At 55.7% G+C, this 17623-nt stretch overlaps 1 protein-coding gene across 1 annotated transcript; it reads left to right on the forward strand.

Annotated features, from left to right (window-relative positions):
- Positions 1 to 1928: 1928 nt before the first annotated feature.
- On the forward strand, positions 1929 to 15964 carry SAMD14 (sterile alpha motif domain containing 14). Its single transcript, XM_033091050.1, has 10 exons — positions 1929 to 2281; positions 5710 to 5767; positions 10992 to 11158; positions 11601 to 11889; positions 12665 to 12752; positions 12851 to 12925; positions 13031 to 13190; positions 14435 to 14554; positions 14641 to 14796; positions 15619 to 15964. The coding sequence occupies exons 2-10, from the start codon at positions 5725 to 5727 to the stop codon at positions 15772 to 15774; spliced, it is 1254 nt and encodes a 417-aa protein (XP_032946941.1). The 5' UTR covers positions 1929 to 2281; positions 5710 to 5724; the 3' UTR covers positions 15775 to 15964.
- Positions 15965 to 17623: the final 1659 nt, after the last annotated feature.

The following is a 17623-nucleotide window of genomic DNA, read 5'->3' on the forward strand; positions in this document are numbered from 1 at the left end:
CCTAGTTCTTAGGAGCTTGGGCAGATTTGCCACAACCCCAGTGCTTGCCATAAGGGAGGGAAATCAGATGAGGGTTTTCTCAACTCCTAGACGGTTAGGCATCACTAGGAATAGGGGGTCCTCCCAGGTCCTGTGGCTTAGCAGACACCCCCACAGAGAACTTGCCCCCCACCAGCAATGACATTATGTACCCATCATTTCCTTACTCCCTACAGGGCCTTACATAATCAATCACCCCACTCCAGCCCACCACCCAGATCTCACTAGATGCTTGCAAACCATGTCCTCTATAAAGGCCCCAGATACTGCCCCAGAGTCAACAATCCCTCCCCAGGTCTCCACAATTTAGCAAGTACCCCATGGCTGCCAGCAGAATCGAAAGATACTCAGAGACCCCCAAACTCCCACAGATCTCCTTGGATACTATTAGCCCCTAAAGGTGATTAATTCTACCCTGACTCACATTCCCAAGACCTTCCTGGCTTAACCTGCCGACTCCCACATATCCCCCTGGAGAGCTGGTGGGCCATTGGGGAACTCTGTTTCTAGAGACTGCACCACTCTCCCCTGAGCTCCAGACCCCTATCCAACCTCACCGACGTGCTCGTAAACGAACTACTTTCATTCTTCTAAGTCTGTTTTCCCCTCTTCAAATAGGGCTAATAGGAACACCTACCTGTTTTTAATGTGAAGGTGATAATAATCTGAGAAAACGGCTTTAGTACAGTGCCTGGCACCTCCTAAGCCATTGCAGTACGGTAGCTGGTTGATGATTTTTACGTCATCTCCCCTGGCTGGCCTGCCTCCACCTCCAGCTGACCAGGTCCAAGTCTGATCTCATCGCTCTCGTCCCCCCCTCCCCCCCCTTCCACCTCCAGGGCTCCGGATCAAGCAGTCATCCTAGACCCCTCCTTCTCTCTCAGTGGCCGGCCAGTCCCCAAATCCTGTCAATCTTTTCTACATCCTGAATAGTTCTCAACTTGTTCTCTCATCTTCATGGCCACTGCCATCATCTCTCAACAGCCTCACGGGGGTGTCCCTGGCTTCAGGCTGCCCTCTCCAGTCCATTCTACACAGAGGAGCCAAGTGTTCCTAACTAAAATGCAAGTCTAAGCCCTTCCCTCCTCTGTTACTTTTAACCCTCTGGCTGAGGATAAAGGGCAAGCCCTCGGTCCACCCCACCCCCCTAGCACTTACACGCAGCCCCGCGTGCAGGAGTAGCCATCACATCACCTCCTCCAGGAATCCTCCCGGTGTCCCCACCACCACCCACCCCGCCCCTCCGCGGTGCGCTCTCCCGGCCCTGAGGTATCCTCCGTGCACCAGGCCTTGCAGCACCGGGCTTGTGAGGGCCTCTCCACCGGTCTATCCCCCTACTACCCCGCGAGCCCCGACGGCCGGGACCGGGTGGGTTCTGTTCCCCGAGGTCCCCTCAGGCATCGTCGCACGCACGCGACCACTCGGTGGACGTCTGTTGAGTGGATGAATCGGGAGCCCTTACGGACCTTGCAGAGGAGGCGGTAGACCCGTGGGTCCTAAGGCAGGGCTGCTCCCCGGCCGCTCCCCACCCACCCCGCTCCCCCCTACTCCCGCGGGCCGAGAAGTAGACAACTCAGAATCCCCTCGCCCGGTAGCCTCCTCCCCTCCGCGCGCGCTGCCTCCTCCCCTCGCTCCCCCTCCTCCCGCTCTTTGTCTCCCGGGCGCCCGGCCTCCCCGCCACGCGCCCCCCGCATCGCCCCTTACGGGGGACCCCCGCCGACGCGACACGACGCGACGCGTGTAGGCCTGCCAGGCGGGGGCCCGCGTCCGGCTGGGCCTGGCAGGCGGGCGGGGCGGGGAGGTCTCTCTCTCTCTCTCTCTCTCTCTCTCTCTCTCTCCTCTCTCCTCTCTCTCTCTCTCTCTCTCTCTCTCTCTCTCTCTCTCTCTCTCTCTCTCTCTCTCTCTCTCTCTCTCACACACACACACACACACACACACACACACTCTCACACACGCACGGAACACGGAGCATCCTCCCGTCAGGTCTCCTGGTCCAGCCCCGCCCGAGCTTCCAGCTTTCTGCAAACCTTCTCTCCCACACTATCCCCCATTCCCTCCGGTTTCCGGACCCTCCTCGTCGACCCCCCACTCCACTCCCGGGATGGAGCGGATCGAGCCAGCCCGGAGCCCCCCGCGGCCGGGGTGACGGCCCCCGCCCCTCTCCTGCCCGGTCCCCGCCCGGAGCACCATGGGCCCGAAGGGTTCCCGACGCGCCGGACGCTGAAGATGACTGATGCTGGAGGTGAGGGGCCGGGATCCCAAGGACCCCGAGGTGGACGGGGAAGCGGAGCCAGGGGGTTACTCCGGCTCGCGGTGGGACCCCCAGTGGTTAGATGGGATGAAGCGACAAGGGCCTTTCTTCCCGTATCCCTAAGGGGGCCGCGCGGAGCTAGGGTGCTGGGCTGTCAGGGGAGGGGGCGGAGATAGGATTTGTGTCCCTAATCCTCTCCCTCCCGCCCGCCGCCCGGAGAAATTAATTTAAAAAAACTGGTGTGGGGGGAGGGGGAGAGGGCTTAACTCTTTCTTGCCCGGCGCGGAGTTGGACTGATGGATTGGAAAGAAACTAGCCGCCAGGCTCTCATTGGAGGACAGGGGCCCTTGGAATGCAGTAGGTGCCCTGCCCTCCACCCCCACCCCATCTGCAGTGGCGCTTGGAGGGGCCTCTAACGCTCGCCCCACACCCCAAGCCTGGGCCCTTAGGAGGGGGACTCGGCTTTCTCTAGCTGCACAACTGATTCCCTCTACCCCCAGCCTCCTCTTCCGGCCATTCCTTCTCCGCCTTTCCCAGTTGCACTTCTCTCCTGGTCCCTTTCTGCTCTTTCAGGGCTTCTCTCCTCTAGTCTGCTCCGCTGGGGCCACCCCTCTCCTGGCAGCGGATTCTCCTTCTCTCTTCACAACCATCCCTTGGGCCTCACTCAGGGCTGCTGGTGGTCCTTCTCCACTTGGGCTTTCCCTGGCTCCACTCTCTCTCATCTCTTTCCTGCACTTTCTTCCTTCTCTCTGCGCATCCGTGGACTGACATCCCCACCAACCTGTAGGTCTGTCTCTGTTCCTACTCCCCATTCCCTCTCCAGGGCTGAGCCCCTTTCTTTCTCTTTCTTCTTACCGTGCTCCCCCCCTGGCCCCAGAAGCTTTGATCTCACCTGCCTCCCTTTCTCCCAGGGGAGGGTCAAAGGTCATTGGTGCTCCTCCTCCAGGAATTAAAAGGAGTGGCCTAATAGAGTCAGAGCCCAAGACTGTATCTGGAGGAACAGGTTCATTTCCACCTTGTGGTAGTTACCTGGTCGAGTGTGAGTGTGTGTATGTGTGTGTGTGTGTGGGTGTAGGAGTGTGAATGGGGGGGGCAGTGTCTAATTTTCCAAGACTCAATTTTGGACTGAGGGTTTGGTGGGAGGGGCCTGGTGACCTCTGTTATATCCTGCTTCCCAGAGTTCTCCATGGAACAGTGTAGGGACAGTTCCCCATACACACTTCAGGGAGTTAGTTGTTGAAGGAGGGAGGGAAAGAAAGCAGTTTGTGCTGAATCAGGATGGACTGGGCCGGGTATGAGCTGGAAGACTCAGCCCAGCCCAGAAGTTACCTGAAAGAGGACTCCATCCACAAGAGGGTCTCCACCCTGGACTGGGACCTTGAATAAGAACACAGGGTAAAACTAATATAATAGTGAATGTCAACTGTAATTTAAAAATAAAAATTACACACAAAAAAAGAACACATGGGATCTCCATCTCAGGTAGTCTAAGAGCAGGCACCACTACTGTCCTCAGGGAGCCTCCATTCTTATCTTCAGAGAGTCCCTAATTTGGTGGGGAGTACTGGCCCCTCTCCTCAGGGAGCTCCCATCAGATCTGAGGGAGAGATGACCGAGTTAGGGAATCGATGAAGTATGAAAAATTCATTTCCCAGTGGTTGGGGAACAGCGGATTTAGAAATTATGTAGACAAATGGGAGGAGGAAAGGCTATCTAGGACAGCTTCCTGGAGGAGGCGGCAGCTGGGTCCTGGTCAAATGAAGCCTTATGAATGAATGAGGGAATTCCGTTTATTCTTAGAGGCAGCTTCCCTTCCCATCTCACCCTTCAGGACAGGTAGAGAGGTTCTAGGACTTGCACCCAGAGTTCAAGAATGACAGGAGGGTTCTTGGAGGGCCGGTGTCCCTGGCCCCTTCTCATACCTCATTTCCTGCTCTCAGCCCTAAGCATCCATGGAGCCTGAGGTGGAGGTGGTTTTGAAGCTTCTCCCAGTCCTAACCAATACGGATCAGCTCCCCTCCCTCTACCTTTCTCCTCACAGTGTCCTTTCCTTATGAGTACCCTCCAAAACTACAGATCATCGTCCAGGATAGGGCAGAGGGGCAGGAAACCGGGTCAAGGTTGTTCTGCTTCTTATCTCTGGCATCTCAGTTTTCCCATCTGTAAAGTGGGGAGACTAAGAATCCTAAGCCTGGCCAGCTCACAGTGAGATGATCTCTATATAATAACAGAAGAGGAGAGTTGGAAAAGACCCCAGCAGACACATGGCCTAGCTTACCTACACTTCCCAAATATATGGTCTAGATCAGTGCTTGGCCCTTCTCATGGGGACCTGAGTGTGAGAAGTAATTGGAGACCATGTCCTAGCCGTGCAGTATGCCCCTGTCCTTGGGCTTCCTTGCTCTCCCCTCATCTGGTATTCCCCTGCTCCTTAACATCCAGGCCTTGATTTGAGCCGCTATAATCCTATCTGCTAGGAAGCATGTCCAAATTGTTTCAGCTGCATATATCCTGCTTCCCCACCTGCCCTCCTTGCTTTCCTCCAAAAGCACAACAAAACCAACCCCTCCCCATCCACACTTCCCAGAACATACTCAATGTGTGAGAGATGTTACTGTCCACTGTTGTGTTGTGAGTACTCCTTATATCCTCTGGCATCTGTGAGTCTGTCTGGAACTGTGAGTTTGTCAAAAACAGCGGCCCTGCTGCTGATGGCACCAGCTTCCTGAACAGCTCATGTTGAGGAAAGCAGGTGGTAAATGTACCAGTGATGGGGGGTGGGGGAGGCAGGACTGGGTGATGGATGAAACGATGGATGGTGGATGGTATGAACTGATGGATGCAAAGATAGGTGAATGTGTGGATGGGGTGGATGTCGGATGGGTGGCTGGATGGATGGTGGATGAGTGAATGAAGTAGATGGGTAGATAAGTACGGAGGTAGAGGTAAATGGATAGATGAAAGAACCTGAGTTCTGGTCCCGATTGTGCCGCTAACTTATTATGTGATCTTAGGCCAGTCATTCTCCCGTTTCTTTATTTGTAAAACGAGAGCATTGGATTTAATAATCTCTGAGATTTCTCTTAGATTTGGTGTTGGACAACTTACAATGATTAAAAGTTTTTAGGGAAGGCAAATGATGAAAAGGCCCAAGAGAGTGAGGGGAAAATTTCTGTGACTCGGGTAGAGGTACACAGCAAATCAGTTGGGACCACCACCACGGGACACCCTGGACTTGCTTCTGCCTCTGCTTTCTGCTTCTGCCTCCTGATCCAAACCCGACAATCTGGGCTATGTTTCAGATGATTTCTCTTCCCGGGGCTGGAGGAAGAGTTCTGAGGGAAGGCAGCTCCTTGGCCTCCACCAGCCTGAACCTCTTATCAGTGGTCTTTTTCTCTCTCCCCCACTGTCTTCCCTAGTTCTCTTCTTGAGTCATGGCGTCTTCAAAGCTCCGAGAACCCGTGGATGAGGTTTTTGGTAAGTTCTGTTTGGCCCTATCTCTAGCCAAGGCCACCTAGCACTGGAAGGGTGGAGGGTAGAGTCCCTTGGGGACTGAAGTGTGTGTGTGTGTGTGTGTGTGTGTGTGCTGCCTCCTGGCTCCTGGGGAACCCTGCTTCCAGCTCACCCTTCCTGGGGCCTGTGTGTGTGTGTGTGTGTGTGTGTGTGTGTGTGTATAGTGGCCTTACAGCCTGATTCTTTGTCACCACTATCTGATTGGACATGCCAATTGCAACAACAGCAATATTAACAAGTATCCCCATTTATTAAGTGCTTGTCCCATGCCAGGTACTAGACTGGCACTCCCATCTCACACACATTGTATCATTGAATCCTCACAATAATCCTAAGAAGTGTGCCCATTTTACAGACAGGGAGCCTAGGGCACAGAGTGTTGAAGTGACTTGCTTTAAAGATCACAGTGGCAGAACTGGGACTGCAGACTTCCTAACTCCCTGTGCTGAACACCTGTATCCCCCAGCACAGGTGACACATATTACCTCCAAGTCGCATAAATAAGGGACCCTACTCTGCTTGGATGTGCATGGAAATTAAATGTATAAAACACACTCAGCCTCAATACACACTGGGGTGCATGCACACACCTGCCTACACCATCATTTACCCTCTGCAGTCTTTCTATTGTGTGGCTTGGAGAAAAACCACCTGGCAGGGCAGAGTTCCCAGCATGCACTGGGGCGGAAAAGCCGTTTTCTAGCTAGATTTGGTGGAGGAGTCAGTGAGCAAAGGATCATGGAGGAACATGGAGGGAGAGGTGGAGACAGAAAGAAGCCACCTGAAGCCTCTAATGTGTGCAGGCTTCAGGACTCCCATTTGTGGGTGTGGCCTTGAGGGCCTCCTGGGGGTGGAATGCTACAGGGCCTCCCAGTTTCCCCTCCCCTACCCGTTTCTTATCTCTGCTGTCCTTCCCCTCTCTTCCTCCCCCTCCCCTGCTCACCTCATTCTCCCCTGCCACCTCCACATGCCCTGGCAATGCCAGGAACTGCTGCCTCCTGGCTCCTGGGGAACCCTGCTTCCAGCTCACCCTTCCTGGGGCCTGTGGAGTGCCGGGTTTGCCTCCAGGACTCCCGCAGCCATGAACTGCCGCTGGGCTTCAGACTCCGAGCCGCCCCATCTCCACCCAGGCCTGGCCAGACCTCTGGCCCGACAGAGATGAGCTCCTTCTTTCTGGGGCTTTTCGGCCTCTACTCCTGCTCCTCTCATCCCAACACTGCCTGTTTTCCTTCTCCCTGACCTGCTGAGGTTGCAGCCACCCTGCCCGCTTCCTGATGCGAAAGGCAATTAAATATTCATGACTTCCCACTGCCCACGGCCTGAGTAACTCCCAGCCAGGGAGGAGACAGAGAGGGGATATGGAGGAAGGGATAAAAGGAGGTGAGGGGTGCCTGGTAAAGCAAGGGACTGGTGGAGAAGCTGGCCCCGTCTTGCTCCCTAGATCTCCCAAAGTAAGAGGACCATGGTCCTGATATGGCCCGTAGTTAGGAGCAAAGGGCCCTTCTCCCTGGCCCAGGGTGGCTGGGCACCCTCTGAGTGCTGGAGGGGTACAGGATGCCTGTCAGCTCCCCTGCGTCTCTGCCCCTCCCCTCCCCGCCCCCCCCCCACCTCCGGTGCAGCAAGAGCACCGGCCTGGGAGCCAGGAGACCTGGGTACTGCTCCCTGTGCACCATGAGCCAAACCTTTCCTCTCCCAGTCTCAGTTTCCTCACCTGTAATATGAGGGGTTGGACTCACAAGCCACTTCCATCTAGTCCTCGCAGGAGGTATAGCCGGCTTGGTAGTTACAAACAGAGCCTCCAGAGCCAGGCTACCTATAACCCTGGCCTGCTCTTCACCAGCCATAAGCCCTCAGGCAAATTAAGGCTGCCTGGGGATTCCTGGGAGTCCCTCCCTCTTGGAGTTGTGGGTGGGTTTAAATGAGCTAGTAATTGTGAAGCACTTAGAATGGTGCCCAGCACAGTGAGAGCTCGGGGAGAGCTCAGTAAGTATTAGCTATTATTATTCTGTGGTCAGTCCTCAATCCTTGCTGCCTCCAGGCAATGCCTGGAGATTCTGTGTCCGGGAGAAGAGGACAGAGGGCTTCCTGTCCCAGCTCAGCCCCAGGGCCTGGAAACACCAGAAGTGAAGCAGGGGCAGCTAAAGGATCAGAGTGGTGGTGTCAAGCCTGGGTCCAAGATACTCCTTTGACAGAACCTTTCCCCTCTCTAAGCCACCACCAGCTGCCCCTGGACAACTGCAAGAGCCTCTCTGGTCCACCCTCCTCCTTCAGCGAGGCCAACTTTGTGTTGTTGGCTTTGGGACAACCACTGCCATCCCTTATCCCCCACCCCCACCAGGTTTCAAAAGCAGGAGAGTAAGGGACACAGTCAGAAATATGCTTTAGGAAGTTTCTTCCAGCTTGTGGAAAGTGGGCGTGGAGACAGACCAGAGATGGGGAGCAAAGGATGGACAAATGCCATGCCCTGGGATGAAGTATGGAGGGGGCTGGGGGCAGCTGATGATGGCCTGAGCTAAGGCAATTCAGTCCGGTTGGAAAGAAGAGGCCAGGTTCCAGGGGTGTGAGGAGGCGAATCTGTGTTCTTTCATTACAATAATAATATACCTGTGTGAAGAGCAATGAACAAAATAGAGAAACATCTGCCCTCATGGAGCTGACATTCTCATGGGTGGAGAGAGGCAATAACTAAGAATATCTAGTATGCCAAGGAATGATAAATAATATAGGGAAAAACAGGGGTGGCGGTCCTGGGGCAGTTATGAATTGAGTGGTCGGGGAAGTCCTCCATGAGAGAAAGTATTTAAGCCCACACCAGAAGGAGGTGAGGAAAGAATCATGCAAAATCTGTGGCAAGAGCCTTGCAGGAAAGGGAAGAGGCCACGTAAAGGTGCTGAGGTGCAGGTTCAACTTTCAAGGAAGAGCCAGGAGGCCAGGGGAACTGGAGTGGAGGCGGGGACGGAGAGAAGCAGAAGCTCAGAGAGGTACGGGCCTCACGGCCTCAGTCTGGAACGCCACTGGGACACTTTGGCTCTTACTCTGTGCCATGGAAGGCACTGGAGGGTCCTGAGCAGAGGAGCGACAGGGGCTGACATGTTTTATCAGGATCACTCTGGTGGCTGTGTTGAAAATCGACTGTAAATGGGAAAAGGAGGAGGAGGGAAGACCAGCTGGGAGGCGTTGATAACTTAGACAGGGAAGTTGAGGAATTCTTCCTCTCCTTTCTCCTTCCTCTCCATCCCTCCCCTGCTCTCCTCTCTTCTCTTCTCCTGTGCTTTTTCCTCGTTCTCCGAATAGGTATGCATGTATATGAGTGTGTGTAACAGACGCATACAAACAATATTTTATTGTGGGAAATCAAAAGTTGTGAGAATAGCATGATGTATGCCTTCATACACCCGTTTACTCGTCACTCAACTACAACAATCGGCAACTCAGAGATAGTGTTTTTTCATCTATTTCCCCTTGCACGTTCCACTCCTCTTCCCCTGGATTATTTTGAACCTAATCCAAAACATCTTGTCATTTCACCATAAATATTTCAGTACGTCTAGATATATTTCAGAAGTAGAGCTAATAGGAACTGTGGATAGATCAGTTTGTAGCGTGGGAGGGAAAGAAAGGAGTCAGCGATGACTCCAGGGGTTTGGCCTAAGCAGCTGGAAAGCCGGAGCTGCCATTTGCTGAGCTGGGCAGACTGGAAGCAGCAGCTTGGGGGGTGGGGAGTCCACTTTTGACATGTTTGTTAAAGATGCCCACGGAACATCCAAGTGGAAGGATCAAGGAGGCAGCTGGACAGGTGAATGACCAACTGGGTCTGGTGTTGAGGGGGCAGGGCAGCTTGGAGCTGTCTGAATGGGGTGGATGACAGGAACTTTCACTGAGCCAAGGGAACAGAGGAGAAGCCAGTGTGAGGCAAGGCGGTGGGTTCATTTTGATGGGCTGAGTTTGAGGTGCCTGGAGCCTTGATGTGGCAAGTTCCCTGGCAGGTGCTGAGGTGCCCAAGCTTGGTGGGGCCAGAGCTAGAGTAGACATAGGTGTTATTTAAGCCAGTAGAGCCACTAGGGTGGCTTAGGGGGTGTCTGCAGACAAGAGAAAGAGAGGCAGGCAACCTAGAATGGTCATGGGTGATGGGATAGGGGTCCCCGAGATCACTGGGGGTGGAGTGGGGAGGAAAGGTCTTAATCCATTCTGAAGTCTGGGAAGAAGCTTTTCTGCCTGGAGACTCCAGTGCCAAGCTCGGGGACTGAGAGACACTGCAGAGTGAGGGCTTCATTCCTGGGTGAAGCAAATGAAAACTGAAACTAGGAGCAACAGCATTTATGCACGATCCACTGGGTTTGCCTACGCTCCCTCCACGTCCTCGTCCAGGACCTACCCGGAGCCACGGACCCAGGACAGGAGACAGGCTTCATAGAACTGTGGACTTTCCTCCCTGCTGCTGCCACTGGTTTGGGAGCGAGCAGTGTTCCTCTGCTCCCAATCAACCGTGAGCCCTCTAGATGTTCAGGAGTGTGACTGTGAGCTTGGCACACCAAGCCAGGGTCCCCAGCGGGGCCAGTCTCTGGAGCCAGACTAGCCAGGCTCAAATCCCAGACCACTGCTAGCTGGTGGCTTCAGTCAAGATAACTTCTCTGAGCCTTGGTTTGCTCAGCTCTAAAATGTGCTTAATAGCTGTTCCTAGTCTGCCGGGTTGTTGTGACTAGGCGAGATGATGTATACACATTGTCTGATGCATAGTAGGTCTTCTTCTGTGGTCGCCATTGTTACCATGATCTCTCCAGCCTCATCCCCCAGCCCTTCCCTCCACAAACCTACTCTCCAGGTGCCTGGAGGTGCCCCCTTTCCCCTGCTTCCCTACTTCTCAGCATTGCACATACCAGTCTTGCCAACGTCCTCTCTCACAGACTCCCACCCAGACCTTAAGACCCAGCTTTGGTGTGCCCTCCTCCGACCCATCCAACTCTGTGCCTGTGAGAGGTTCCATCACACTGCTATATCTACGTGCTGACATATCTGGCTCTCCTGGAGACTGAGAGACCGTTTTCCGTCTCATCAGCACTCCCAGTGCCTGGCACTCGGAAACATTTGTTGAATGTCTGGGGTGTGAGTGCAGGTGGCCACTTGAGGTAGGCCTCTGGTCTTGCTGTCCTCATGTGTCTGGTCTCTACCTCCTTCACCCGGTTTGCAGACCTGGACTTGGCTGTGCCAGAAACCGTCAGACTGGACAGCAGTTTACACAAAGCCCGGGCCCAACTGCTGGCCAAGGGACGGAGACACCGGCCCTCTCGCTCAAGGCTTCGGGACAGTGCCAGCTCTGCAGAGGACGGTGAAGGCTCCGATGGGCCTGGAGGCAAGGTTGGGGCAGCCCACCCAATCACACATACCCCACCCACCCTTTTTGCCCCTCCAAACCGCTCTTCCAAGGAAACCACACCCCGGGCTTCTGACATAATAATGCTCACAAACATTAGCTGCCTTCTTTTCTGGCTCATTTCATCCTTTCAAGCAAGGGATTATCATCCCCATCTTACAAATGAGGAAATGGAGGTTCTGAAAGGTTCGGTAACAAAGTCACACAGTAAGTGAAAGAGGCCGGATTCAAGCCCAGCCTATGTGACTGACAGCCCCAGTCTCCTACCTCTCACTGTCCAGCCACCCCTCTGCCCGGGGTTTGAAGGACCCAGGAGTCCGGACACCCTCTCGGAGGCTCCTGCCCATTTACAGGGTGAAACCGGCTCCCAGCCCCTCCGGGAAGCAAGGAGAAGGGTTGGCAGTGAGCGGCTGCCTCCTCCCGCAGGTGACCGACGGCTGCGGGAGCCCCCTGCACCGGCTGCGCTCGCCTTTGCACTCAGGCCCGGGGTCCCCGGCCGGGGGGTCGTTCTGCCTGGATCCTCCGGGCTTGCGGCGCAGCCTGGACGAGGACGAGCCGCCGCCCTCGCCGCTCACCCGCTACCGGCCCCTGCACAACGCCGCCTCTCACGAAGGTTTGGCCGCCGCCTCCTGCTCGCCGCCGCGCTCCGCGCCCTCCTCGGACAGCTCGCCCAGTTTCGTGCGCCGCCACCCGCGCGCAGAACCGCACAGCGAAGGTGAGCGCGCCTGGCGGCGCCCCTGCTGGTGCGCGCGGGAACCGCAGCGGCCCCTCCGCTCCGGTGGCACCGAAGCACACGGCTGGACCAAGTGGGACAGGATGGCTTGGGGTGGGGGTCGGGGGAGTTAACACCGCGCTTCTTTCATTCATCTACTGAGCGCCTAGGATGCGCCAGACACTGCTGGGCACTGGAACACACGTACAAGCAAACAGTTGCCGTTCTCGTCCTCCTGGGGCTTGTAGTTTTGGGGAAAGACAATGAAATAATTTCTTATAGTGCAGGGGGGAAGCAATCAAATCATCCCTTAATTAAGTATATAGTTACAAGCTGTGACAAGTGCTATGTGAGAAACTTGCACGGTGGTGGGAGAGCATATACCGGGGTGAAAGGACCCGGTTGGAAGCATTCTGGAAGTTTTCTCTGAGGATGTGACAGGTGAGGCAAGATGGGAAGCTGGTTAGAAATTGGCCAAGATAAAATTAACAGTAAATAGTAGTGGTCGCTACATTTTCACAGAGGTTTACGGTTTGTATAAGGTTTTCATAAACATCCCATTAGGTTCCATGAAATAGGCAGATGTTATTATTCCCGTATTTGAAATGAAGGAAGCTTGGAGAGCTAAAGTGACTTTCCTAGGTCACACAGCTAGTGAAGGGCACCAGAGCCAGGCTGCATGATTCTAAGTCAAGAGAATTTCTACTACCTCACGCTGGCAGCTGAAGAAGGCAGGCAGGCTGCTGCACAGGCTATTTGCTTCCCTCTTCCCCAAAAGATGACAGCCGTGATGCCAGCCCACCTGAGCCAGCCAGCCCCACCATCGGCCTGGATAAGAAGACCCGCCGAAAGTTCCTGGACCTGGGGTGAGTGGAGGAGGGGCCAGAACCAAAGGCTTGAATCTGTCTGGTACAGGGTAGCACAGTGGGCAGCACTGCCCCACTCCCCCCTGTCCTCCCCACAGGGTCACCTTACGTCGAGCATCCACTAGCAAGAGCCGGAAGGAGAAGGGCAGCAACCGCCTGTCCATGGGCAGCAGGTAAGAGGTACCCACGGCACCTCAGCCGCAGCTTCCACCCGTAGCTCCCCGTGGGCCCAGCACTCCCCTCCGTGCCCACACCCATGCAGGGTGCTCTCTCCACAGGGAGTCGGTGGAGGGATCCGGCAGGTCAGGGGGCTCCCCGTTCCTGCCCTTTTCCTGGTTCACAGACAGCGGCAAGGGCTCAGCGTCCTCCGGCAGCACCACCTCCCCTGCCTGTTCCCCTAAACATGAGAGCTTCAGCCCTAAGAAGTCAGCTTCTCAGGTGAGTCCATGGCCTTTTGGCCCCCACGCTGCCTCTTGGGCTCAAGTGACATGAGGACATACTTCACCCCGGCTCAGGCTAGGATCCAGGCATTCCTAAAGTCCATTTGTCCATCCGTGGAGCCATTCAGTGATTTCGTTCACTCATCCATCTCTGAGTTCATGCATGCATGCACTCACTCATTCATATTCTGAGTAGTTCATTTATTGATTCATTCATTGCTTCATCCATTCAATACACATCAGCAAACACCGTGATTCCCCTTGCATGTACCCAGCCGGAGGTCTCCTCCATCCCTGCTAACTCTTCTGCCTGGCTCAGTTTCAGCCCCACATACTGTCTCAGGAGCTGAGCTACCTGTGTGGTGGGGTAAGGTTTGGGGGATACAGAGATGAATAGGACCCCAACGTAGCTAGTGCTCACAAAGCTTACAAGCCTGTGGGAGGAGGGAGGCCAAGTAACAAGCACCATTGAGCCTCTGCTTGTGTTCACACAGCACCTGTAGTTTGCAAAGCTCCAAGGGCATGTTTGTGTTTTCTATTCGCTTAAAGGCTCAGTGAAGTAAGGAGGGCAGTCATTCCCATCCCCATTGTACAGATGACCAAATGAAGGCCCAGAGAGAAGGGACTTGTACACAGACATGCTTGGATTGCATTGCCACGCTCTGACCCCAGCCCAGTGCTTGTTCTGTGGTTCTGTTCCTCATGTGCTGCTGGGACAGACAGCTGGACATTCAGGGAAGAAGGCAGTTCCCTCTGACCTTAGACTTCCTTCTTTCCTCCCTCCCGGCATGCCCTCCCTTCCTTCCTTCCCTTATGCTGGGCCCGGGGGGTACCACAGTGAACAGCCCAGGCCTTCATAGAGCTCACAGTCCAGTGAGGACAGGGACCTCTAATCACACACTTATTAGCCAGGGCATCAGAGGTGTGGTGGGGAGGCACAAGACAAAGACACCTGACCCAGCCTGGGGGAATCCTGGTTGACTGCCTGTAGGAGTCAGCACCTAGCCTGAGACCTCCTTCATTCCTGCTCACTATTCTGCCTGGCTCAGTGCTAGCCCCATGTCCTCCCCGAGGCCTCAGATGCTGATGCCTCACACAAGTCACCAGGTCATATGTGCATGCTCCTGGCTCATGCATAGGTGCACTGAGCAATCTCCTTCCAGATGGGGGCGGCTGGGTTGTGGGGACTGCCTTGGGCTGGGGCAACTTTCTCCTTAGTGGTGTGCAACCCTTCCTGTCTAGGAATCCACCCTGAGTGATGACTCCACACCCCCCAGCAGCAGCCCCAAGATCCCAAGTGGTCCCCGGCAGGAGGCCAAGTGTTCCTATCCCTACCACACGCTCTCCCAGTCTTCGGATGAGGTGAGCAAGCCCTGGCCCCTGACTCTGCCAGGTTGCAGGTCACAGACCATGTCCTCCCCCCTCACTCTCCTTGGTCTCCATCCCAGTTCCTGGATGAACCTCTCCCCACTGTCCACCACTGGACCAGTCAGCAGGTGGGCCAGTGGCTGCACAGCCTCAACCTGGAGCAATATGTCGCTGAGTTTGCTGCGCGGCAGGTTGACGGGCCACAGCTATTGCAGCTGGATGGAAGCAAACTGAAGGTGGGTCACAGTGGAAGGCCCTTATCTAGCTGGAGCCTGAGGCAAACTTCAAGGATTGGGATCCCCTCATTCTGACTTGTCACTCCCTCTGGGGCCACTGCCCTGACCTCTGACCTCCGGGCACGCCCTTTGGCCTAATGTTTGCACTCTGGCATGGGTCCCCCATCTGACTTGAAACTCGTGCCCAATTCTTCAGTTTGACCTTCAAGTTCCAGGTTGACCTTAACCTCTAGGGCTATCATATCATCTGACTCTTGACTCTGATGAGTCTCCCAGCACAGCGGGAAGCAAGTCTCTGCCTGGATCACGTTGTCTGATTCTCAGTCTTGGAGGCCAGTGGTAGTAGGAAATGGAGGGGGGGAGGTGGCAGGGTTGGGAGGCTCTCATCTCTGTGCTGGGGAGTTTCTGGCCTGTTCCCACCCTCTGCTGAGTTGCTTGGAGAAGGAGTGGAGAGGAAGTCTGCGATGAGGAGGGGTCTTGCGAACTGACCAACTGTGTGATCTTGGGCAAGTTGCTCTCCATCTCTGGACCTCAGGGCTAGGGCAGGGGCATGCCAAGGCTGAAATCCTGAGTAGAGGAATGGGAGCCAAGGATTGTGGGAAGGGGGACAGGCAAAGGGCCAGGTACTCTCCACCCTCCTCTCTCCCAACCCACTCCCATTCGAAATTCTTGTCCTGAGAGTTCTGATCCATCTGCAAGTGTGGGAGGTGGAGGTTTCACTTCAGAGAGGGCTGGCGGAGCTCCAGAGAGGGTACCCCTGGAGCACAAAGAACCTGGGGTGGTTCTGGGGCGCTTTCCCTCACCCTCGGATTCTTCCCCCAGAGCCTGGGGCTCAGCAGCTCGCATGACCGGGCACTGGTGAAGCGGAAGGTGAAGGAGCTGGCAGCAGCCGCGGAGAAGGAGCGCAAGGCTCAGGAGAAGGCTGCTCGGCAGCGTGAGAAGCTCCGCCGCAGGGAGCAGGAGGCCAAGAAGAGCTAGGGGAGGGGGAGGCAGGCCTGGGGGCAGAGGCCTCTTCAGGGAGGGGGGCCTGGGAGCCACGCTTGGGCTGGCCTGGCCCCACGCTCTCTGGGGTACATACCCTCTCTTACCCCGTCAGTCTGTCTGGACCCAGATCCCCGAGAAAGGGAGATCCCAGGGACAGGGCCCAGTAATAAATCAATTTCAAGGACTCATTTGGCACAGTTCCTGGGGGAGGTGGCAGATTGTGGGAAGAGGGCAGAGAGACTAGGGCTGATCCAGTCTAGGAGCCCAGAGGCACCCAGGGCAATCTGACCCTCTGCCCTCAGGCCCCAGTGCCGGCAGTGAGCTAGGATGTCTGCCTGCCTGCCTTCCAGAGGCCCTGAGACGGAGCCGGGGTCCCAGGGCTCAGAGAGGTGGCTGAGCATCTCAGCAAGAGTAGGTGGATGGAGCTGTTCCTCTCCAGCTCTCCAAGGTGGCTGTGTGTGGGGAGACCTGTTCTGTTCCCAGGGAGGCTGGCGGGCACTGCAGCAAGCTTCACTCAGGGTAGACTCCCAGTCTGCCTCAACAGGAGAGCAGAGGAAGCAGCATGGTTATCCCACGTGGTCTCTGCAAGGACTTCAGGAGAAGGGAGGATGAAATTCTTTCTCCCCTTCTCTTTCCTGATTCCAAGGGAGAGATGACATCCCCACAGGTCTATCCTTCCTGGGGCCTGCTCTCCAAGCTGGGCCCACTTCTCCTGCTGCTCTCTCACAGACTACCTGAGCCCTCCCTGGAAACAGAGCAAACTTGGGAGCTGGTGGGGACAAAGGACACCACCCACCAATGCCTAGGAGGCGCTGAACCGGTGAATCCTCACCCTAGCCAAGCAGAGGCAAATCTAGGCGGGCCCCTGGAAGCTGCTAGATTGGAGGGGTTTGCCATCCCTTCCCCATCTGCCCTGGTGCCCAGTGGGGCCTCAGTGGGCTCCAGAACTAGAAGACTGCAGGCTCTGGTTCACAGACTGCAAGGAGGGCTGGGGTCAGCACCTGCCCTAAGGGGGTGGAGTGTATCCCATCAGCTTACGGATAGCATCTGTCCTTGGAGGAAGGGAGCTTTCAGGTCTGGTGCTGGCCAGAAGCTCGCCCAGCTTCTGGAGCGCTGGCCAGAGTTACCAATGGAGTCAGGGGGCCTCTGATTAGAAGCCCCCTCCATTTCCTCCCATCTGCCTGGAGCAGTGGACAGGACCCAGTGCATGCTGACTCCTCATTCCTGCCCAGGCCTGTGGTTTGAGGGCCATCTGTCCCTGGGAGCCAGCCCGTTCCTCCCCTCTGCTGTCTGTGCTGGGAGAGGGGCTTCAGAGGGAAACTGAGATATGGGGGCACCAGTACCATCTGGGCCCGGAGGAGGGGCTGGTGGGGAGGTTGGAAGGCACCCAGGTCCTTGAAACTATCGGGAGCCACATGGGTGCCCACCTGCATGTGAAGGGGGGAGGCAGTACTCAATTTATTTCAATAAACACTTATGATGTGCCAGTGACCTCTGTGTCTGTCCCAGTTGGGGGTTGGCTTGGGTCAGGGGGCCCGAGTGCGGTGCGGTGACACATCTATCACCGGGTACTGTGCTGTCAAGTGTTCTGAATGGATGGCTAGGCCTGCTGCTGTCGTCGTGGTCCAGAGTGATGCCCTTAGCTGGGCTTGGTGTCCGGAGCACGGCATATGCTGGCCGCAGGGACTGCAGCCTGCCTGCATCTGTCTGTCTGTGTCATGTGGATCTCCCTCCCCTCCCCGCAGGAAAGCAGCCACGCACAATTCTCATTGGATCTCCTCTTTACTGTGGATGTCACTGTCACCATCACAGCCACGGGGAGGAGCACACAACTTTAACCCCC

Source organism: Rhinolophus ferrumequinum, chromosome 21 (genome assembly GCF_004115265.2).
Source record: "Rhinolophus ferrumequinum isolate MPI-CBG mRhiFer1 chromosome 21, mRhiFer1_v1.p, whole genome shotgun sequence".
NCBI lineage: Eukaryota > Metazoa > Chordata > Mammalia > Chiroptera > Rhinolophidae > Rhinolophus > Rhinolophus ferrumequinum.

Bases quoted from the DNA above. Each gene is read 5' to 3' on its own strand.
- SAMD14 (XM_033091050.1), top strand. From the start codon at position 5,725: ATGGCGTCTTCAAAGCTCCGAGAACCCGTGGATGAGGTTTTTG. The intron at 11,159-11,600 runs GTTGGGGCAGCC...CTCCTCCCGCAG, and splicing joins CCGATGGGCCTGGAGGCAAG to GTGACCGACGGCTGCGGGAG. The intron at 13,191-14,434 runs GTGAGTCCATGG...CTTCCTGTCTAG, and splicing joins CTAAGAAGTCAGCTTCTCAG to GAATCCACCCTGAGTGATGA.